The following is a 22792-nucleotide window of genomic DNA, read 5'->3' as shown; positions in this document are numbered from 1 at the left end:
TAGCAATCTCCAATTTAATATGTCAAGTTTAGCATTGATTTTAAAGTAACGTAATTCAAATTCAACACTACTTGGTGTAAATTGTAAACGGTTGTTATTTATTTATTTATTTATATTTTGTTACAAAATCGATGTTTTACTATGTCATCTCGGAACTCAAGGTCTAGACGAATATATTGTTATAACTGATCATTTTTCTTATGAAATACTGGATAAACATTATAACTTGTAAGAGACTATGTTAACAAGGCATGAACATGAAAAAGCAAGAAATCATATTATTTGGTATTTATGGCCTAAACAACCATTCCTTGTTAATACAAGATTCAACTTACTACATTTATTTTCAAAGACAAACATATATATCTAAGATAGGTCAAAGGCGGGAGAGGCATAAAACCTTAAAGAAACCAATTTTTGTTATCACTCGTTGATCCATCCATCCATGTTTGGTGCACATGCACCCAAGTCAACCCTTGTGAAGGTTTCACATCCTGCAACCAACAACAAACATTTAACATCGCCACACTTCATCACAATAATTCTTGTATCAAAAAATGTTACCTTTGAACTCAGTATAACTGTGGTAAAGCAACATATTTGCTCTTCACCTACAAAAAAAGAAAAGAAAACCATGATGATGTTTCATTTTTTATATTCTGAGTGTAGAAATGAAGAATCCAAGATAAAGATGACACACCAGATTGCTCCAACTTCTTGAACTTCACAAGCCATGTGTTTGAATCAAGCTGAGAAGGGAAAACTTGATCAACCCAAATTCGAAATTTCTTCCCTTTTTTCTCCCCATAGCATTCTTCTAGCTTACCAATCACTTCATGAAGAGATTGCTCAACACCAAATGGACTAAAATAAGAACCCGATGAAGACTGCATAAAAAAACATGGAGTAAAAATACCAAATAAATAAATAAAACATGAGAAAAAGTGGTTCAACATACACAAACTGCTTTCAAATTCTCCAAATATTGTTCCGGATTCTCAATATCACCACGAAACCACTTCTCAAGAAACAAGTAAAACTTGACTACTTCATATGCAGGGTCAAAATCGTCAACCTTGAAAAGGTCAGGTAAGGGTAAGTCTCTGGGTGATGTGTTTGGTCCAAGCTTAAAATGACCAATTGCTTGTATAATACCAGCTGCACATGTTTCATCTGCATGAATAATCATAGGGTTATTTTTGGCATTTTCAGCATACCACTGCAATAGCTCTTCTTGTGCATTCTTGACCATGACACCGTGTACATCTGGAATGGTGAACAGCTCAGCATCATTCCCAGAATCCCCACAAGCCAGGGTGTTTTTTGGTAATTTCCCCTCAGCTACCATCTTTTTATGCAAATAAGCAAGTGCTTGTCCTTTTCCAGCTCCTTGGGGTAGTATATCCAAATCCATCCCACCACTATATATTATTTTCACATCCAGCTGAAAAAAAACCATCAAATCGGTGATTTAATCAGAAAAACGTAAATAAAAAGCCTTCCTTTATGTATTCTAAAAAGAATCAAAAGAAGCTCACCCCTCGTTTTACAAGAATTTCAGAAAGATTTTTCATTACTTCTTGAGCCTTTTCTTTCTCAACTTTGAAGCTAACTTTGTGAGGGCGTTGCTCGGTTTCAGACTGCAAAAAAAAAAAAAAAAAGTAACAAACTTTTTAAAGATGAATTTCATAGTATAATGAATGAAGTAAATTTTATATTTACATTATACCTGAAGAGTAAGTTCAGGGAACTTGCTTGTTTCTTCTGTTACAATCTTTTTGTCCCATTTATGATTCAAAACATCAACCCAACCTTCATCTGGAACCATTGCATTACCATATGTTATCTCGGTTCCCACAGACAAAATGGTAATATCAGGGGTTAACATGGGCTTTTCTTTTCTCAACTGTTTGTATAGTGTAGGTGATCTTCCAGTTGAGAATACAAGCAATGAATCATGACGATATTTAGCTTCCCATAAAGCATTAAACCTTAGAATAGAGAGGTTTTCAGGATCATGATGATCAACCTACAAAGCGTCTCATTTAATAAAATCTGGAGTATATAATATATTCAATGAATTAATGTGGAAGTTTCTGAATGAATGGATCCAAAAAGATACCATGGTATGATCAAGATCTGAAACAATCATGAGACGTGCAGAACTTGTGAGCCGATTCATGATTGTGCTTGTTATTTAATCACCCTGTAAACCATAAAGTCACCTATATCATTTAATTTGAAGGGCTTGACATATTCCCTCTAACCATGGTTTAGCTCTACATGTAGTTTGATAGACATTGTTGGATTGCCTATCAAATGTCTAATATGACCTTCAATAAGAACAATGTAAGCAGACATTGTGAACTAAAGAAATTATCAACAAACATAGGGCATTTCTTGTCTAAAATAACTCATTTTTTGCATTGTGTAGTGTCAATTTCTTCTGTTTTTGCAGGATGCTGGATTTCTTTGCAGATAAAAGTCAAGTTTGATGGTTTGAAAACTCAATAACTCAAAAAGAAAATATTGGGATTTGCACGAGAGCATAAAGTTTCTCTCACAGAAAGTGAACCAACAAAGTTGGTTGGGTCCCAAGTTATACATTTAAAGGCAATGACAACAGTTAATTGATAAACCTAGATTTCAATTTTCACTACTTTTAGGCATACATTCAAATCAATGTAAACAGGTTCTAAAACAAACAACGCCAATATATGAACGGAACCGTCTCCGGTAGTTCTTATCAGCATATATGTTAGATCAATCAGAATATATGTTCTGTTAGAGAATCAACAAAAGGGGAAGGGATTTAAACCGAATGCCATTCAAGATTTCAAGTTATCAAACTTGAGAGTTGCAAAATGATGTATCGATTCCTAAATAGTTTCAATTTCCCTCTTTAAAATCCCCTCAGTTCATCAATCTCGATATGAGAAACCCATTAATTCAAAAGGTTTCTTCGATCTTGCGATAAAATAATGAGAGGGACAATATCGTTCAAATTCGTTTTTAATCAGAAAAATCTGAACCCGCTAACAGTTACTGAAAAAATCAAAAAACATGTGGAGAGATTACCAATTAACTAAAACCGATCTCCGATCAAATGGTTTTGCGCATGAGAATGAGAGATTTCAAGTTAGAAGAGGTTACTTACCAGGAGAAACCGGGGATTCTGAAACAGTTGATATGGGAGTGGTGATGGATGGTGGCGTCTTCTTTGAGATATGAAAGGATCGGATCGCAGTTGCTTGGCGCTTTCTGGTGACGAACGTGGCCGTTAAAAAGAAATCAGAATTCCTACAGAATATGCCTTAAAACGAATTTCTATAATTTTAGGAAGTTTTTTTTTTTTTAAATAATAATAATAATAATAATAATTTATGAGATACTTTTACTGACACTTTTCTAAATTTATCAGATGATTTTAAATTGTGATATTCACAGTTTTGTAATATTCAGAGTTAAGAAGGTTGTTACTTTATCATAATCAGAGAGCATAAGTGTTGTTTGATTCTTTATAAATGAAGGATTTATTGATTTATGAATCATGAGTAATCTCTTATTTATAAGTAGGTAAAATGTTTTTAATATGAATCATGAGTCGTCTTTTTTATTCATGAGTCGTCTTTTTTTTTTTTAAATAATAAGGAGATAAAACTTTTGAATCACTCAAACAATTCAGATTATATATAGAAGTATTTTGTTTGATTGTGTTTGGATGGAATGATGTTAATTTACAAGGGTTAAATGGATATTTAATGCATCTATAATAAGACTATCAAGTGCGAAAACTCATTTATTAAATGTATTTATTTAAAATAAAAACTAAATACAAAATTCTAAATATTTGAGAATTTTTAATTTATAAAAAAACGAAAAAAAAATAGAATTATAAAAATTAAAATGTTTTTTTCTTTTAAATTTAAATAAATAAAAAAAATAAAATTAATAAATCTTTAATTTAGTAATTTTGAAATTAAAAGGAAAGTTCATTAATACAATTGATATGCATTTATTATTGTATTTAAATATTATTTAGAATTTAATAAAATAAAAAAACTATAAAATAACATATGGAATAAAAAATCAATTTAAAAGAACCACAAAATTATATGTGGCAAAATAAATAAAAATGTGATATATGTGACAAAAAGTTCTTATTTATAATAGAGGATAAGAGCTTTTTGTGAGTTGTTTTAAAGATTTTTTTTACCTAAAAAACTAATATAATGTGAAAAAACTATTGTTAGAGTTTTTCAAACTTAAGTTTTTTCATATAGCTAGATAACTTGTTATTTAACAAGCTCTTGGCTTGAGTCACATCAACAAATTAGTGGGACTCAGTTATTCTACCGATTAAAATTTGACAATTTGTAACGTTCGGTTCCCTGGTATGTGTTTAATTAAATATTTATCTATTTATTTCGAAAGAAGGACTCGACGAGTTGGTAGCCCTGACTCGTCGAGTAGAAGGCAGTTTATACGAGGGGTTTAAGTGAGATACTCAACGAGTAGAACAGGCTAGATGAAACCATAATCTTTAGGGTTTGCACCCTATTTAAGCATCATATCTGACCTCCATTCTAGCCTCCATCACCACCAAAACCCTAACTCAAAACCCTAATCCACCATAAGTGATCTTGAGCTATTTCTTGCCATTTTGAGTGTTATTTGTGCCTTTTGAAGCTTGTGGAAGAAATAGAAGATAGAAGACTCAAGGGGGAAGGAGTAGATCAAGGAACTACACTCCATATGCTACATTTTCTGGTAATCAAGTTTCCAACTTGATCATTCTTCTCTTAGATCTATTTGTTTCCATTTTGTGAAAGTTTTGGTCCAAGAACCTTGGTCCTTGGAGTTGGGACGTCCCAAGTGGCTTATATCTCAGATCTAGAATCTAGGAAGGGTTCCATGGCATAAAGTTGAAAACTTTATGACCATGGAAGCCCCATGAAAGCATATGTGCAAGTTTATGGTCTTTTTAGCCCTAAAAGACTATGCATGGAAGGAAAGCTCGAAACTTTATGTGTCCAACATATGTTAACCCTAGATCTAGGTTTGTATGTGTGGATTTGAGATTATATGGCCTTTTAGACAAGATCCATGCCTTATTGGAATTAGGGCTTTGTCTAAACCCTTTTAAAAGAGCTATGGACGGGTAAAGTTAGAAAGGCCTTTCCAATGGGCAAACGATCTAAGAACCTTGGATCTAAAAGATAAGGGCTTAATCTGTTAAGATGGCCAAACAGACAGATGGACTCGTCGAGTCCATAAGGGAACTCTACGAGTCGTGTCGTGTTGTCCCGATTTCGGTTAGTAGAACTCAACGAGTCTGTAGAGGGCTCGATAGGACTCGACGAGTCGGTGGAGCGACTCAGCGAGTTGAGTCGCGATTTCAAGAATTCTAAGTTATAGAACTCGACGAGTCGGTGGAGCGACTCAGCGAGTTGAGTCGCGATTTCAAGAATTCTAAGTTATAGAACTCGGCGAGTCGAAAGGTTGACTCGGCGAGTTGGTCAACCCAGAATGTTGACTTTGACCAAGGGTAAAAGTGGTCATTTTACCCTATGAAGAGTTATTAGTTTTTTTTAATTAAGTGTTATTATGGAATTTATTGTCGGAGAGTCGCCAAAACAGCAGACAAGGATTCCTTACTTGGGTTTTCAACAGTCAGTCGTACGAGGTGAGTTTCCTTTCAGTAGGAATGAGTCTAAGGCACAAAGGCCGGCCTGTAGTATGATATGTTAGTAGCCGAGTGTGGGCGAGGCCCGTATCTCATAGTTTAATTCAATTATGGATATATGTTTGACTAATAAAACTAGTTATACATGTTGTTTGTGTGATACTTGTATGTTTGTTTAGCAGATGAGTGTGGGCGGGGCCCATATCTCATAACAGCTGAGTGTGGGCGGGACCCGTATCTCATAATAGTCGAGTGTGGGCGGGGTTCGTATCTCAGAGTCAGCGAACTGTGGGCGGGGCCCGTATCTCCTAGTTAGCGGAGTGTGGGCGGGTCCCATATCTCTTAGTTGCATGTTATATGTGTATGGTATATGGTAGTTTTTTTTTTTTTTTTTTTTTTTGGGGGGGGGGGGGGGGGGGGGGAGGAGCTCACTAAGCTTCGTGCTTACGGTTTTCAGTTTTGGTTTCAGATATTTCCACTAGCAAAGGGAATGGATCGAGATGATTGCATGGCACACACCACAATCTTTAGCCTGAGAGTTTTACTCTGATATTTTGATACGAGATTTTAATATGTGACAAATATTATGATGCTTTATGGTACATGATTCATGATTTTATTTATGATTATTGATGATTTATTGTTTAATAATGATTTGAAAACGAAATTTTGGGACCGTATTTTTAATATGTTTCGCAATTACACAAGACTCACTTGAATAACCTACTTTGAAAAGGCTTTCTTATTATAGAGGCAAACTAAGTTTGTTTAATTTTCTTTTATTTTTTTTTATTTTAAGTTTTTTCATGATTCTAACAAAACGCTCTCTTATTGGTTAATTTTATCAAACACTATTTTTATCGGCTAGTTTTTTAGTTACCAGCTCGTTTTTCCTATAACAATTAGTTTTTTGAGCTAATCTACTAAACATAGTCTTAATACACAGTTGGTTACCAATTCGTTAAATTGTTAGCTTTCTAAGTTCATAAACAATTTGTTTTAAAATATGTATGTTTTCCTATCATCTCCAAAACTAAAATCAAAATGTAGCTTGACTTAAGATATAAACTATTACTCCAATATTGCTAGGGATTACAACTAATATATGTTACAAAAAGCAAATTAATGTCATCTACCTTTAAGACAGCTTAGATTGTAATTAGAAAAATAAATCGTAATTGATGGAAAATGGATTAAAATAAAAAACACATGGTTAAAACCTAAAACCAAACAACCTATGGGTTGAAACCGAAAAACCAATGCCACAAACCAAAAACCAAACCCACTCCAAAACCAAACCCAATAGCTTTCAAAAGTTGAATACTTAATTTTTAGGTTTAGGATCGGTAGGTTTAGGATCGGTTTTACCCCGAAACGATCTATGGTAAATCATTTCTTAGTTTTGTTATTTTTTTCATGGATAATCGCTATATTTTCAAAAGATTAGGACTTAAAAACCAAGGTTATTTATTTTGATTAAAGTAAAGATATAATTACATAGGGACGATTTACACTTCAACTTTTTAACAAGAACAATTAAAAAAAAAAGGAAAAAAAAAAACCTATAAGAATTTAACATAATCCGGTTATAAAGCTAACTATACTGATGAAGACGTTCCTCTTATGTTTTGATGTTCATCCCAAAATCACGTTCTTCCATCATATCCACAAATTCACTGTAATCGATCCTCCCATCCTATAACACCAAAAGAGGTTAAAAACTAATACTGTCACAAATTGAATCACAGAAAGACGATAAGTTTGAAGAATAAGAACATGTGTGTACATTGTCCTGGTCGACTTCGTTCATGATTTCATCAAGTGGTATATCACCCAAACCAAATTTCTCACATGCCTGATGAAGCTCCTCCACGGTGATGTATCCACTCCCATCTTTGTCAAAATACGAGAAAGCAGCAAACAAATGATCCTCCTTCTGGATTTTATTACAGTGCAGCATCGCTGCTGTAAACTCCCCATAGTCTATCGTTCCATCGTTGTCGATATCCGCCTGCAATTTAATTTGGATTCAGTTTAGGGTTTTTTTTACAGTTTTGCAGGCGTTCATGGAAATTAACCAAATTATTGTAGTTAATGTGAATTACCTACCGCTTCCATTAGTTTGTTCATGTCTAAATCCTTAAAGTTGGCGCCTGCTTTTACCAATCCTTCCTTTAATTCCTCTAACGTGATTTGACCACTGCCATCAGTGTCCATCATCTTGAACATCTCTTTCAATCCAGCGATCTCCTCTTCAGATAGACTCTCAGCAATAACCTGTTCAAATCACTAAACTAATCTCAATCTTTAAGGAAAATGGTAAACATAATATATATAATAATAAAACTTACTTTTATAGCTATCTTCTTGATTCTGTTCATGGCAGAAAACTGCTTCAAACGAGATAGAACAGCAGTATCAAGAGGCTTATCTGGAGCAACACCATCAGCTTGAATCCATGGGTGGTCTACATTACATCATGAGAATATAGAATTGGAAACTCAGAATAAAAAAAAAATTATATATATCCAAAGAAATTAGAGAGTTTAAATAGTAGATACTCACTCAGAACTTGACTTGCTGTCATCCTCTTTTTGGTGTTTCTTACGAGCATTCCTCTAAGAAGATCTTTTGCACTTTCAGATATACTTGGCCATGGGTCTGATTCAAGGTCAAGTTCACCATTCAACACCTGCTGATATATCCCAGCTTCCATTTCTGTTTCAAAAGCACACAGCTTTTATATTCGGGTCGGGTTATTACTTACTTATTACAGAAACATTAAAAGGAACTCACCATCCCAAAAAGGTGGGACCCCACAGAGTAGTATATATATGATAACACCTGCGCTCCAAACATCACACCCTTGATCATATTTTTTTCGCAGGACCTCAGGGGCCATGTAGTAAGCACTCCCGACTGTATCGGTGAACTTTTCACCTGAATCGATACAATTAAAAATCTGTTCTTCAAAATCTTGTTTATTATGATCAAGGGACTATTTTAGGTTCAAATACCTGGCTTAAAAAAGACGGAAAGCCCGAAATCGATTGATTTAAGTAGGGAATCTTCTTCCTCGCTGAAAAAGAGAAAATTCTCAGGCTTCAAGTCTCTGTGGATAACACCTAAAGAATGACATGCATCCACAACCCCGACGATGACCCTAGACAGATCGGCTGCCTTCTTCTCTGTATAATGCCCTCGTTCTACTATCCGATCAAACAGCTCCCCTCCGGCGCAAAGCTCCATGATAAGATAAACCGCAACCGCATCTTCATAAGCGCCGACAATGGAGATCACATTTGGATGTCCTGCCATGTGGTGCATTATCTGTATTTCCCTTCTAACATCCTCTATCTCCTCCTCCATTACCAACTTCCTCTTGGCGATCGATTTACAAGCGAATTCCTTTCCGGTACTCTTTTCCACGCATAAAAACGTTGTCCCGAATTGACCTTGCCCTAATTCCCTACCCAATGTATAATGCTCCTTCATGTTCCCTGTTTTCCTCTGCAATATGGATCCATGTTGAGATCCGCCACTAGAGACTTCCGGTGATACGTCCGACCCCTTGGCATTGCGACTCTTCCTATTTTTCTTAGTCTTCTGCCGTTTCTTAGGCCCCCCTAAAATCGATTCGAAAAACCCAGTTTTTGCGGGAGCGGCGTTTTTGTTTCCCATTCCAGATTTATACAGAACCCGAATAGCTATCACGATTCAATATCAATGTGCAGATTTGCATCGGATGTTCTTGTTCAAGTAGCAAATTTGACAATTTGGCAATGTCGTTGGTCTTACGCATCAAACCCGATACTGCAGGTGAAGTGGTGTAATTTTTATTCGACGGATTATCAATCTCAGGCAATTTCGCGGTCCCTGTAAATTCTTATTGATTATGGAACTCTCAAAATTAACGGAGAAAGGAATGATAAAAGCCACTGATTACATTATGTAGAAATTGAAACAGAACAAGTCAGAAACCCAAAAACTTCGCGTCAAATTGGGAATTGAAAGAGAACAATGATATGTAGGGAAAGAAAAAAAAAATGTCGGAGGAAAACATGGAGAAATGGTTAAAATTATGATCGAGTTAGAACTTAGAAGCTGAGTTGGCCAGGAGAATGGATAGAGTGATTTCAGAAACCACCCTTGGACTATTTTTAAGCTGCAAATTTAACCTAATTTGTGGTACACGTATGGGTCATACCAAGGTGATTGTTGAAATAATGTTTTAAATAAGACTAAACTGCACAAATGGTCCCTGTGGTTTGCTCAAAATTGATATTTTGGTCTAAAAAAGTTTAGATTAGCATCAAAGGTCCAAAGTTTTCATTTTGTTTCTTGTTTCGTCCAAACTGTTTTGATTTTTTTCAAAATGACGAATTTGCCCCTGTTAATATTTTTTTTTCTGATTTCCAAATTTAAAAAAATAAATAAAAATAAAAATAAAATAAATCTCTCTCTCTCTCTTTCTCATATTATTTTTATAATTTTCAGATTTAAAAAAAATAAATAATAATAATAATAAATCTCTTTCTCTCTCTCTCTCTCTCTCTCTCTCTCTCTCTCTCTCTCTCTCTCTCTCTTAAATCCATCAAATTTTCCACAGAAAACCTAGTCTTTACTTGAAATAACCATCGGAGAACAAAAACGACCACCGAAGAAGACGAACAGAGAAAATAGTGGTGAATCCAACGACTCTGACGTCTAGCACGAGAATGTGTTCAGCGACTTCGATGTATGGCAACCAATATGTCTGCTCAGATCTAGCCGTTCCTATCATCAACGTCATATTCCCCACAAAGAAACCCTCACCACGAGTGTTGCAACCACTGTCTTGAAACCCTAACGAAAATGTGAAAACCATCAAAGGAAAATCTCTCTCTCTCTCTCTCTCTCTTCCTCAGAAAACCCTAGATCTTTCATATCTTCGTTCTTCTCCATCGATTCTTCTCTGGTTGACGAAGGCTATCAAATCATAGGGTTTTCAAGATCAAAGGTTTTCATAGAGGTTCAATAGCAGAGGCGGTGTGGACCAGTGGTTGTGGTAACAACTCCGACTAAGGGTTTCCAGATCGAAGAGTTTCTAGATCAACGACTCTGCTGGCTCCGATGAAGGGTTTCTAGATCGACGACTCCAATAGGTGGGGGCATATGGGTTACTATGAAGTTGACGATAAGCACAAGGAAAACGGGAGGGGGTTGTTGCCCTCTTGATAACCGAAAAACCCCACCTCCGGTGGAGGTTTTCTCGATTAAAACAGAAGAAGAAGAAGGGACGCAGTAACAATAAGTATGGGAGGAAGGGAGGGAGAGAGATAGAGAGAGAGAGAGAGAGAGATTTATTATTATTATTATTTTTTTATTTTTTTTAAATCTAAAAATTAGAAAAATAAATATAAGAAAGAGAGAGATTTATTTTATTTTTTATTTTTTATTATTTTTAATCTGGAAGTCAGAAAAAAAAAGAAAATCATATTAATAGGGGCAAATTCGTCATTTTGAAAAAAAAATCAAAACAGATTGGACCAAACAAACAACAAAATAAAAACTTTGGACCTCTGGTGCTAGCACAAACCTTTTTGGACCAAAGTGGCAATTTTGAGTAAACCACAAGGACCATTTGTGCAATTTAGTTTTAAAATAACTGTAGGTGTGACTTTATGGCAAATTTGCAATGTCAAGCCTTATGTTTTTACTAGTCATGACGAGCTTGTAAAGTGTGACTTAAGGCTATAATTTTATGTTTGTGTGTGTGTGTGTGTGTATATATATATATATATATATATATATATATATATATATATATATATATATATACAAAATTCATTTTTATATTCGGCATTTTATTAAAATATAATGTCAAATTCAAGTTTTGGAGCCATGCCAGACTTTTTAGAACTTTGGTTGAAACCGACAAGAACTGTCTACTTCTTACCTCCCGGTGTTTTCAATACAACTCATGATCCTATAATTTGACGAAACCACTCCTACTTTTGTTTTAGTCTTGAACACATCAATTTTGTTACTTTCGTTTGGATTAATAAAAACATCACTATGTAATGGCATTGATGGGGAAAATTGCATTGTCACCCAACAAACTTTTCTTTTGGTTTAAATGGTCCAATGTTATTTTTGGCTTTGTAGTGATATAAAATTTGTTTTTACCAAGTTTGGTCTTAAGTTATGCTAACTGGCTTCAAGTGGTCCATTTATGAATGGTGGGACTACAAAGAAATGATTTCACCCGTCGTGTGGCATATGACATTTCTTCACGGTGATCTCGATGGAGGGAACTCAAACTCTCAAAGGCTCAACATGAGGAGGTTTTGGTTTATCGGATTGAGGATCGCATTGTTCGACATTGTATATCGGTTTATGGTTTAGAGCATTTTCCAGAACACGTGTATATAGGGTTTATATAGGGTCTGATAAGCATGCTAAGGTGGCGAAAGGTTTAGTGGAGATCAGGAAGAAGTTAGGTAAACTCTTTAGATTTTTGGTTGGTGTGAAAGACTTAATCAACTTGGAAAGGTTAGAGAGGATACAAGTTGGTTATCCAAGGTATGGTATTTGAGCTCAGTAAAGTGGGTTGACTTTTGTAATTAAAATTAAAAGTTGATTTTATTATTAATCTAACGTTGAGTTTTAGGGATTTTCTGCGAATTTTACATTAATAAATTCTAAGGAGCAGTTTGTAAGGGATAAGTCTAGTTAAATGCTTAGGCATACTTTATTTGGATTTCTTGCCATATTTGTCTTTGTTCTAATTATTCCAAAAACAAAGATATACTCAACTCGGTACAACATCTAAACATTTAGTATTTCATTTACTTTTAATATGCAAATGGGAGGTACCTGATATTGCAACTCGAGTACCAATGCTACCTTCGTCATCGTATTGAATTTTGATGATTTTCCTTCTTAATTTGCATACACCAAGAGGGAATTGGTGGAATTATGATTCATGAGGTCAACATACGGACCGGTCCTCCACAGTCGGTGTCATAAAAAATTACCACCCCACCACCTGGTCTCACACCCTACACTAAACACACCAACCTCCCACTTGACCAATCAACCACTTAGATGATGAGTATGGTCAACACCCCCGAGGGTTCCCAGCGTTGTAGTTTGTTAGTTTAGTGATTAATTTCTATGGTGTCTTTTATCAAAGCAAATTGTTTTGATTTAAAAGGCTCAAAAAACACTTTGTAATCACGTTTGATGGGAGATTTAGTAGGGTTGCACATTAGCAATACGTTCTATTTTGTTTGATGGGAGATTTAGTAGGGTTACAATATTTCCCATGATTGGTTAGAACAGTATGCAAAGTCTCTTCAAGTAAAAATGGTAATCTTCATCCATACATTTTATGAGTGATGTAAATCTGGGATCATTTTTGTATATTTATTATGATGGGGAAGAAACCTTTAAAGATTAATCTCCCCTCTTTTACATTTCCAAGAATCCAATTGAACAAACACAAGCTAATTTCCACATTATATTCATGCATCAAACATTGCAATCTTACAAGCCAACAATCTCCTACCACTACATATGTATCCACAACACTAATCAACATGTAAACCACTCCAATTCTCAACAAATCATATGCAAACCCACTTCACCAAGAAATACCATAAGAAAAAAATAATCAGAATTTTCTCTAAGAAAAAAAAAAAACTAAAAATCAAAGTGTGATGTAGATGTTCAAACCAGGTTGAAAGTCCAAACTAGAGATCAATATTTCAAGAACCGTGTTCTTGAAAGACACCTCCATTGCCCTATCTGAGGTCCCTTGTCTATCACCATTCGCAATCCCACATTGTTCGCTGACATACCAAACATGTATCTGAAAAAAATAATAATAATAATAATAATAAATAAAGCTGTGATTTTGAGCAAATAAAACACTTAAAGATAATGAAAGCACAAGACATGGAATTCAACTTACTTGCTTCGATGTGCTCTCCTCCAAAAAAGAAATGATGCAATCCACTGACCAAAAGAGATGAAGATGAAAAATGTAAGTAAAAGTTTGACCAAAAGAGCTAAAAGCTAAAAAGATGTTTAACCAACTGTAGAAAGATCTAATATTACCTTGAACAGCATGATAAAGGAAAATTTCCTAAATATGGATGGCTTCTTAATAGGCTTCCTGCTTGGTGGTGGTGCCATGTCTTTATACAAATGTTGAGCTATTTCTTTCAACAATACCAATTGTGCTTTATCAGTCCTCATGGATATGAGTGCCTGCTTCATGGATTCTCTATCTGCCTCAAGTGAATGAAGCCTTGCATACAACTTCTTAACATCTGTATCCCCAATACCACCATATGATGACTCATTTCTAGCAACATTAAGATCACCATATGTAGCAAGATTAGCCTTCGGATCATAATCAAAGGATTCATCATTACGAATAGTGTCAACAGTATAGATCTCGCGTACTGGACTATGCTTAGGACTTCTTTCCAATTCATCAATCCTTTCTTCTATATCAGCTGTTTCATTCTCAACTTCTGTATCATCATGATGTTCATTCGCACTGCATTTTAGAGGAGGGTAATTGTACTCAAATTGGTTCTCTAAGTTTGCTTCACTGCTATTAATGAGTGGTAAACCAATGTTGTCCCCTTCTATTTCAGATTCTGTGAGACCCAAACTCAACATCTTGTGTTTATATGAATGGACCTCATAAGTCAAAGCTTGTATGGTCTGTTCTTTTTCGTACAAGTAATCCTCCATTGCCATGAGCTCTTCTTGATCATGAGCCATCTTCTCCTCTGAAAAGCGTTTGAATTGACGGGCTTCCATCTGGATTTCAGCTTTTTCACTCTGTAACCTCAAGATCATTGACATGGCCTCGTTAGCAGCTGAGGAAGCTGCATTTCTTTCCTCATCTAGTTCATCTGACAAATCTTGAATTGTTTGTTGTTGGTTACTAACCATCTCTCGAAGAGCAGCACATTCATTACTGATGTCGACACGAGCCACATGTGGAATTGGAAGACCAGGTATGATGAATTTATTGTCATCTATCTCATCAACTTTTCTTTTAGTAGTGCGTATCCATGGCCCAATATTGTCAAGCTTTGCAGAACAACAATCAGATCCACAATCACACCATTTGACTACAGTCGCCGCAGGCTGCTCAATCTCAGATTCCATATTCGGAGCAGGTGTTCATCAAATCAGCCTAGAAGTAACAAAAAAAACACCTACCGATCGAAGATTCCTGAACCCGATCGTTTACAGTGCAGAAAGTTTCACTTCCCCGGCGAATTATCAGTCTACTGAGATAAAAGTAAACGAAAATTGGACCCTGTAATTATCACACAACTTGAATCAAAACATAGAGCAATCGCGATCATGATTAAGAATTTAACAGCCTGTACGTTTCTAACTACAAATTAAGGTCAACAGAATCACAACCTGTTACTGAAAAGGAAATACCATTACAGTTGCATATAATTCGATAAGTTCTTGATCTAATTGAAGAAGATACTGTTACCTTGAACGATTTTTCACGCGGAAATCAAGGGCCCGTAGGGGGTCGGCACCTGCGCCGATAGGCAGAGACGAAATTTGCTGAAAAGTTTTATGTAGGAGGAAAAAGCGGGAGCGAATTCGTTCGTGAAAATCGTGGAAATGATTGGGGAAAATTGGAAGTTAGATGGTTGAGAGAATACGAAACCCTAGGTTTTTTATTTTTTATTTTTATTTATTATCAAATATCTTTTGGATATTCGAAAAATAAAAATATTACTTTCGGATATGTAAAGAAGTTGTGGTGGGACTGCATATAGTGATTGGTTCTGCGTTCGTGGGTTAGCTGTCGGACAGTCGAAGTCTACAACTAACTTTTTCCTCCTTCAAATGTTTCTAAAATACAATAATTTTATTCATTTTGGAACGTGTATATATGTTGATATATGTGCAAACTTATACTATGTAATTAAAGATATAGTTTGATTATAAAATAACTAAAACGTTTTACTGCATTCTATACCTACTTCAATAAATAATGAGGATAAACAATTTGATTTTAAAGTATAACAAATGTCAAATTAATCGGAGAAAATGATTAAATCACATAATCTCAAGAAATCCTACATAAAAGGCTTTATTTAACTTATGTAGAATCAATATTAGACTGTATAATAGCAATCAAGTTTGCCAAAGTCGTTAAGATAGTTTGGATGGCACTTGAGTTTTCTATTTCAGTTTTAACATGAAGTTATCTGAAAAACAGAAGTAAATGAAAAGAAAGGAGGAGCACAAAGAAAGCAAAGTGCAACATAACACTGCAGCTTTTTGTAACACAACGGTTGGATGCTCGTGCAGGGGAGTGTAGAGTACGGAACTCAGGAGACGTTGATACATACTCATCACTTTCATAGCTCTTATTTTGAAAGGATTAAGCATGTATGTAGAATAACCAATTAACCACAATGTTTTGTGGTATGACCTACTGCCCTACATATAATAATTTTAAATTTCAACCACGTTTAATTTGTATTGGTAATATAAATGGTTTATTTTTCATGTATTTATTTACAGTGCAAAGTGTAAAAAAGTACAATAATTTACCTACCAAACATTCAAAAAAATCTTTATATTTTCTTTTTAAATACAAAAAAATCGTATATTTTTATTTACCTTTTAGATTTGGCCAAATATCTGTTTTTTAAAGAAGTTATCGGTTATTTGTCATTTGTAACATAACATTTATCTTATTCGTTTTTAAGTTGGCATGAAAAAAAAAATAATATCACTTATTTTTGCTTAAACAAATAGTCGTTGAGTAAATGATATATTTCTCATGTTTTATCTTAGACAAGAGACAAAGTTATTTATTTTTGTTCCATTTTAATGTAAAAACAAAATACATAAAAGATAAATATCATGTCACAAAACAACCGGAAATTTCTTTAAAAAAAATCGGATATTCAGGTTGATGTGAAACCTAACTAAAAATGTAAGATTTTTTGTAATGATTTTTTTAGATGTTGGAAGATAAATAGTTGTGCTATTTTTGCATTTTGCCCTTATACCAATTATTTTTAAAGAAAATAACAAATTTAGCCTAATTACATAATTATTTCCCAAAAATTAAGAAATGAATCAAATAGCCACTAAAATTGCAAGTAACATTTAATGGACTGCAATTTCGCTTATGGGTTGTAATTTCATCATGGACACAATATTTAAAATTTTAAGAAAAAAAAATAATTTTATGCATTAGACACTTATACAATCTCATTTGCCGTGAAGAAATTGTAGATGAGATTGAGGAAATTACAGACAGGGTCATAGGGCAGAGGAAATTGCAAATGGCCGAATGACATTTGTGATTTCATCATGCCGAAATGGCAAAATATATATATATATATATATATATATATATATATATATATATATATATATATATATATATATTCTCTGAAATCGTAATTCATAGGTCTAACTCCACATGACAAAATCGAATACAAAGAGGATTTCAATGGTGATATGAGTCATTTCTTAATGTTTTGGTTATTTCTTGGAATAAGATTAAAGGATTATGCTAAATTTGTGTTTTTCTCTTATTTTTAATATTATTGTTCTAATCTCTACACAAAAAAGTGGTGTCTGATCATAAAGTACACACCCCCAGGGCCAATTGAGTTTTCTTTGTTACAAATTACATGTCATTTGTTGTAAAGTATAATACTTGTAATAACCTATAAACAAGGGTCCATATCACAAGCAAATATGAGGTGGAATTAGCTTTCCTGGATTCATAATGCCATTAGGATCCAAAGCAGCCTTTATCTTTTTCATCGTCCTCAAATTCTCTGTTCCAAGTTCTTTCTCAAGATACTGCAAACAAACACAACCCATGAATGAAGAAGGGCATTTTAGACCATTTAACTAACTAACAACCTTATCAAACTACATGTTACAGTCGACTCATATATATATATACCTTCATTTTTCCAGTACCCACGCCATGTTCTCCAGTACATGTACCTGAGAGGGTTGTTATTAGTTACAATTTCACATGTAAATATAATTAAACAAACTAACAAAAAAAATTAAAAATAGTACCTTCCATTGATAAAGCAGCATGAACCATAAAATTATTCAATCTTTCAGCCTCCTTACGTTGTTCATCATCTGCTGGATCAAATAAAATCACCGTGTGAAAGTTACCATCTCCAGCATGAGCAATCACTGTGCTGTTAACAAATGTATACAGTAAAAACTATAAATATTTCAATGAATTCCATCCAAAAACCTAAAAAATTAAAACACAGATTCATTTATGGACCAAAGATGTCACATCACGTTATCACATACCACAGCAGCGATGAAGCATCTAGAACTTCTTTAGATTTAGAAATTATTTCAGCAAGATGTGACAAGGGAACACATACATCCTGAAAATTATAAAAATATCAAAAAGAAGATAGATACGCTTTGACTTTTCTGGTCAACCATCATACATTTCATTGTTTCAATTTCAAAAGAAACAAGGTACAGAGATTAACTGTTGTCATTGCTTCAAAACCAGGTGCCATTGCAAAGCAGGCATACAGAGCTTCTTTCCTTATCTAGAAAAAAAAAATTCAATTAAGATATTAAAAGTTAAAAAAAAAATCATCAAGAAGATTAAAGAGGTAAACTAACCTTCCAAAGTTCCTTTTTAGCTTCTGGGTCTTCTGCAAAAACAAAGTCGGACCCACGATGCTCAGATACAATCTTTTGAACTATAAGTGTCTGTTCACGTGTATATGCCTCTGTAAAACAGTAAATTAGCAACCTTGTTAAAAGAAATTTATCCGTTTTAATATTTTTTTTTTTTTGAAAATACCTGTGCCGATAAATTCAAACATCAAAGTTGGAAATTCAGGCAAGTCTTTTCCATTAGCAAGATTAACAGCCTTCACTTGAACCTCATCTAACAGCTCCACCCTTGACACCTGGCAAAAACAGGACCAAAGTAAATAAAAAGTATTTATATATTATTAATAATAATCAGAGCTGAAAACTAGTGGAAGAAGCTTACTTACTTGTATGCCAGATAACATAGCTGCTATTGCCACATCAGCTGCATCTTTGACTGTAGGAAAATTACACATTGCCACCTGCAACCAATTCATTATCATATAATGTCAATGGCAATAAATATAAACATAAAGGGAGTTTTAAGTAATTTCAGTAGAATGAACTTACAATTGAATGTTCTGGAATTTTTTGTAGACGCAGTGTAACTTCTGTTATCACACCCAAAGTGCCTTCACTTCCAATCATCAGCCGTGTAAGATCATATCTGCATAATTCTTATGATATAAAAACCCACACTAATAATCTTTTATATAGAAAAAAAAAGGAAAATGGGCTTTTTGTTATATATAAAATAAATGAATTATGACAGTTTTAAAACTCACCCAGCAGCACTTTTTCGAGCACGAGATGCTGTTTTAACAACTTCTCCATCAGCTAAAACAGCCTTGAGATTGATGACATTGTCACGCATGGTTCCATATCTACATGTATAAATTCAAACACATCAAATTAAAACCATATATTGATATTAACAACAACAAAAATTCCCAATAGAGCTAAAAGTAAAGAGGGGGAAAGGTAATTAGATGAATACTATAGGAAGCTTAATATAAAACAAATGCAACAATTTCCTTCCTTATAGAATAAATATACAAGACAAAGTGTCTACCTAACAGCTAAAGAACCAGAACAACGTGTCCCACACATCCCTCCAATGGTTGCTCCAGGTCCTACTCAATACAATTTATACAAATGTATACACCTTAATCACCAAATACAGATAAAGGTGAAACAAGAATGATGGAATGTATCTGAACAAATTTTCATATGACAAGAAACACCATTTCAATATGCATGATTGCAACGTATGAAGTGTAGAAACTAGAAACTAACCAGGGTCGAGGGGGAAGAATAGACCATAAGGTGCTAAATATTCATTAAGCTCCATCCATCCAATCCCGGGTTCAACAACAACATCCATGTCTTCAACATGTAATGCTTTAACATTCTGTAAGTCAACATGTGAAAAAATCAACCAACAATGTCACAAGGTTGTTCATGGTTTCAACAAGAAAAATTATTTCATAAATCATACTTTCATTAAGGTCATGTCAATGCAGACGCCTCCATTAGGAGATAAAGTGTGACCCTCGATTGATGTAGCTCCACCATAAGGTACAATAGGGACCTGAATATGGAACATGAAAGAGCTTCGTAGGGTGCAAATCAAAATTTCTTTTAATACATTTTTTATATAACTAGCTCTAAGTTTCGTGCCAATGATCAAACCTTGTGTTTGTTACAAGATCGGACAATCTTAGACACTTCATCTTCAGACCTTGGAAACACAACAACATCCGGGATATTGACTGCCTTGTGAAAGCTGTATTGTGGTTTCCCATGGAAATATCTTTCGTCATAATCAAATGTGATGTTATCCTGTTAAACGAGTACAAAATCCTTAGAAAGTAATTAGGGTTTCAATAAACAAACTTATAACGCAGGAAGAAATTTGAAACATTATTAATGGACGATATGATAGAGTACTTGACATATGGCCTTGAGTTCAGTGATGAGCTCGGGTGGGACTGGCTTATACGAACCCTTCACAACACGCTCCGTGCTATCTTTTCCCCCAATACGCCCACTTCTGGAATTGAAAGGCTCAAAAAATCCATTTCAGTTGAACCAATACAACCAAGCCCCAAGTCAGAAATCATCGAAATGAAGACGATGGAAAACGGAAATACCTTTCCTGGAGATTAGGGGAATCGCATAGTGATGGGTTTTTCTGTAACTGGAGTGCAAGTGAGCCGCCGGAGACGGCGAAAACAATCGGAAGCAAAGAAGTCCTCCATGATTGTTTGTTGCTGTTGTTCGAGTTGACTATGATGGTGTTCTCTAGAATGCGTGATTGAGATTGAAATTGAGATCGAGCAGTGTGATTGGACTGAACGAAGGAGTTTTGAAAGAATTTGATGGGTTTACAAGACGATCGGGCACGAGAGAACCAAGTGAAGAAAGCCATTGCCTTTTCGAGATGACTGCATCTTTTGGATAAAAGGAAATCACTTGACCCATGATGAGATTTAACATGGAAAATTGAAATTGACCAACTTCAATGATTGAATAAACTATTGCACATGGAAATCGAAATCAACAATTTACCACCATATCCCATTTTTTTTTCTCCCTCTTCCCTATCCCTTTTCACCATGTATTATGGTGAACTATATCTCATTGACTCATTCCATGTGGTAATTTATGTTCGATATAAAGTTAAAGTCAATCAATCTTGACATACAAACAAATATGAATCAACCATTCAATGATTTGGATTTGAGAATCAATATTATATATAGATGCTCAGCTGAATCTTATAATCGAGCTTTCTAAATTTATGTACGTATTCAGATTCAGATTATATATCAAATCGATCTAAAATCAAGATTGTTTTATCGCGTATATTTCTAATAGACATTTAATTGGTTGTTTTTTATTGATCATAATATTGATGTACATATTTGAGCTATGCAAGCACCTAACTCACTTTCGAGTTTAGCTCTCATGTTGAAAGGGGCTGATCGAGCCATCAAATTGAATGTGGGCTCAAATTAACATTGTCGAATCGACCTCGTCTCATTTAGTTATGGAGATTGATTGCTTATGACGATATTCAAGGGTATCGCACATCATAATTGTGTTGTTGAATAATAGATTTTTCTAATTCATTCGTGGAGGTACCATGTTTAGCTTAACCGTATGAACCATATAGATCTTTTTTCTTCTTTATTTTTGTTTTTGAATCTTTTAATTGTATGATTTTCATCTCATTTGAATACCCAACAAATGATATTAGGATCAAGGTTGTAAAGATCGTGATCCTACGTATGATAATTTTTAGGTTTGCAAGATTGAGATCGGGATCCTAAGATCCCACAAAATAAAACATAATTTTAATTTATAATTTTAAAAAATGAAAAATATTTCAAATTGATAAAATACATAAAGTGGTAAAAAATTTCATTTGAAAAAAAAAAGTCAAAGGAAGATACGATCAGATCGAATTGTGATCCTACAATCTTATGATCTTGTCCCAAATACGATCCGTTTACGATCTGATTCGTTTTTCATACCTAAGATCGTAGAATCGTACAATCATACGATCAGGATCACGATCGAATCGCTTAATGGCAACCAAACCTTACTTCCTTAACATCCTCTATTTACTCTAAACCCATACACGAGTGAAAAGCAACCATCAATATTCTATTTTTATGACTTAAAATCCTTAAAAATGACAAGATATGACAATCATAAGCTCTCGAGTAGCTTTTACTCACAAGAACCAAAGCCATAGGCCTAAAAGCATGCAAAACTCTAAGCTAACCTAGATATAAACCAATAAATTATAAAGGTAAGAGCTTTATACCTCCATAAGTTTGCAAAAGAGATGAAGGCTCTGGATCTTCAAGATTAAGCCACACCGAACCACAATGATACACTTCTTTTCCTTCAATATACACCAAGAACACACATAATTGGCTCAAACAAGCTCACAAGGGCTTAGGGTTTTGAAATGTCTGTTTAAGGAGAGTGGAGGGAGAGCATGAAAAGGCCTTAAGGCTTAAGGGACTTAAGTTATTTAAATAGGGTCTCAACCCTAAAAAATTAGGTTTTAGCAACAGCATATCTACGCCCTGTGTAGATGGTGTTACACACTGCATAGAGCATGCAATCCTCGCATGTGTTTAATGACCTACGCCCTGCGTACTCCTTATTTACACCCAACGTAAGGACCAATTTTGCAAGAAGTTTATGCTTTAAGCTAGAAAAACAAAGTACCTAGGAAACGGATGTTACACGCTTGAGGATGCATTCTCATTTGCCTGATACTGATAAATTATTTCATGTTCGTCTTCTAAAATCATATTATGTAAAATAATACAAGCATACATAATACAAGCGAGCTTTTCCACTGCTCGAGGACATGCTAGATGTTGTAGTATGCGCCAACGCTTCTTGAGAACTCCAAACGCTCATTCGACA

The 22792-nt window shown here is 34.5% G+C and overlaps 3 protein-coding genes and 1 pseudogene across 6 annotated transcripts; all 4 read right to left on the bottom strand.

Annotated features, from left to right (window-relative positions):
- Nucleotides 1-258: 258 nt before the first annotated feature.
- Nucleotides 259-3314, bottom strand: LOC145032492 (sucrose-phosphatase 2-like). 2 transcript variants are annotated; one of them, XM_078981315.1, is made up of 8 exons: nucleotides 3158-3314; nucleotides 2123-2206; nucleotides 1730-2029; nucleotides 1539-1640; nucleotides 959-1444; nucleotides 701-887; nucleotides 565-611; nucleotides 259-494 (listed from the first exon to the last, which is right to left on the bottom strand). In XM_078981315.1, the coding sequence occupies exons 2-8, from the start codon at nucleotides 2180-2182 to the stop codon at nucleotides 402-404; spliced, it is 1275 nt and encodes a 424-aa protein (XP_078837441.1). In that variant the 5' UTR covers nucleotides 2183-2206; nucleotides 3158-3314; the 3' UTR covers nucleotides 259-401. The 2 variants fall into 2 exon arrangements, with proteins under 2 accessions (XP_078837441.1, XP_078837442.1); XM_078981316.1 differs by lacking the exon at nucleotides 3158-3314 and adding an exon at nucleotides 3079-3155.
- Nucleotides 3315-7136: 3822 nt separating this feature from the next.
- LOC145032489 (calcium-dependent protein kinase 20-like) lies at nucleotides 7137-9827 on the bottom strand (annotated as a pseudogene). Its single transcript, XR_013677150.1, has 7 exons — nucleotides 8704-9827; nucleotides 8483-8626; nucleotides 8252-8404; nucleotides 8038-8153; nucleotides 7796-7963; nucleotides 7473-7697; nucleotides 7137-7382 (listed from the first exon to the last, which is right to left on the bottom strand). The product of XR_013677150.1 is annotated as a calcium-dependent protein kinase 20-like (transcript).
- Nucleotides 9828-13161: 3334 nt separating this feature from the next.
- On the bottom strand, nucleotides 13162-15409 carry LOC145032491 (myosin-binding protein 7-like). Its single transcript, XM_078981314.1, has 4 exons — nucleotides 15204-15409; nucleotides 13790-15014; nucleotides 13644-13687; nucleotides 13162-13541 (listed from the first exon to the last, which is right to left on the bottom strand). Exons 2-4 carry the CDS (start codon nucleotides 14858-14860, stop codon nucleotides 13430-13432), a joined length of 1227 nt encoding a protein of 408 aa, XP_078837440.1. The 5' UTR covers nucleotides 14861-15014; nucleotides 15204-15409; the 3' UTR covers nucleotides 13162-13429.
- Nucleotides 15410-17253: 1844 nt separating this feature from the next.
- Nucleotides 17254-20818, bottom strand: LOC145032488 (FAD-linked oxidases family protein). 2 transcript variants are annotated; one of them, XM_078981312.1, is made up of 16 exons: nucleotides 20494-20818; nucleotides 20291-20393; nucleotides 20033-20182; nucleotides 19839-19931; nucleotides 19637-19751; nucleotides 19413-19473; nucleotides 19126-19224; nucleotides 18911-19007; nucleotides 18748-18822; nucleotides 18549-18657; nucleotides 18365-18474; nucleotides 18226-18288; nucleotides 18035-18114; nucleotides 17783-17913; nucleotides 17661-17704; nucleotides 17254-17554 (listed from the first exon to the last, which is right to left on the bottom strand). In XM_078981312.1, the coding sequence occupies exons 1-16, from the start codon at nucleotides 20769-20771 to the stop codon at nucleotides 17435-17437; spliced, it is 1728 nt and encodes a 575-aa protein (XP_078837438.1). In that variant the 5' UTR covers nucleotides 20772-20818; the 3' UTR covers nucleotides 17254-17434. The 2 variants fall into 2 exon arrangements, with proteins under 2 accessions (XP_078837438.1, XP_078837439.1); XM_078981313.1 differs by having other exon boundaries at nucleotides 20291-20390.
- Between the last annotated feature and the right edge of the window lie 1974 nt (nucleotides 20819-22792).

The sequence above is a fragment of the Lactuca saligna genome, chromosome 2, assembly GCF_052625555.1.
Source record: "Lactuca saligna cultivar CGN05327 chromosome 2, ASM5262555v1, whole genome shotgun sequence".
Classification (NCBI taxonomy): Eukaryota; Viridiplantae; Streptophyta; class Magnoliopsida; order Asterales; family Asteraceae; genus Lactuca; species Lactuca saligna.
Note: the sequence above shows the minus strand (reverse complement) of the source record. Positions and strands in the feature narration are given on the sequence as shown.

Excerpts from the sequence above, each read along its gene's own strand:
- LOC145032488 (XM_078981312.1), bottom strand. The coding sequence starts at position 20,771 with ATGGCTTTCTTCACTTGGTTCTCTCGTGCCCGATCGTCTTGTAAACCC. Across the intron at positions 20,183-20,290 it reads AACTCAAGGCCATATGTCAA|GATAACATCACATTTGATTA; the intron begins GTACTCTATCAT and ends CTCGTTTAACAG. Across the intron at positions 18,475-18,548 it reads GTTTGAATTTATCGGCACAG|AGGCATATACACGTGAACAG; the intron begins GTATTTTCAAAA and ends ACTGTTTTACAG.
- LOC145032491 (XM_078981314.1), bottom strand. The coding sequence starts at position 14,860 with ATGGAATCTGAGATTGAGCAGCCTGCGGCGACTGTAGTCAAATGGTGT. Across the intron at positions 13,688-13,789 it reads CCTTTATCATGCTGTTCAAG|TGGATTGCATCATTTCTTTT; the intron begins GTAATATTAGAT and ends TCTTTTGGTCAG. Across the intron at positions 13,542-13,643 it reads AGGAGAGCACATCGAAGCAA|ATACATGTTTGGTATGTCAG; the intron begins GTAAGTTGAATT and ends TATTTTTTTCAG.
- LOC145032492 (XM_078981315.1), bottom strand. The coding sequence starts at position 2,182 with ATGAATCGGCTCACAAGTTCTGCACGTCTCATGATTGTTTCAGATCTT. Across the intron at positions 1,445-1,538 it reads AAATTCTTGTAAAACGAGGG|CTGGATGTGAAAATAATATA; the intron begins GTGAGCTTCTTT and ends GTTTTTTTTCAG. Across the intron at positions 888-958 it reads AGAATTTGAAAGCAGTTTGT|TCTTCATCGGGTTCTTATTT; the intron begins GTATGTTGAACC and ends TTTTTTATGCAG.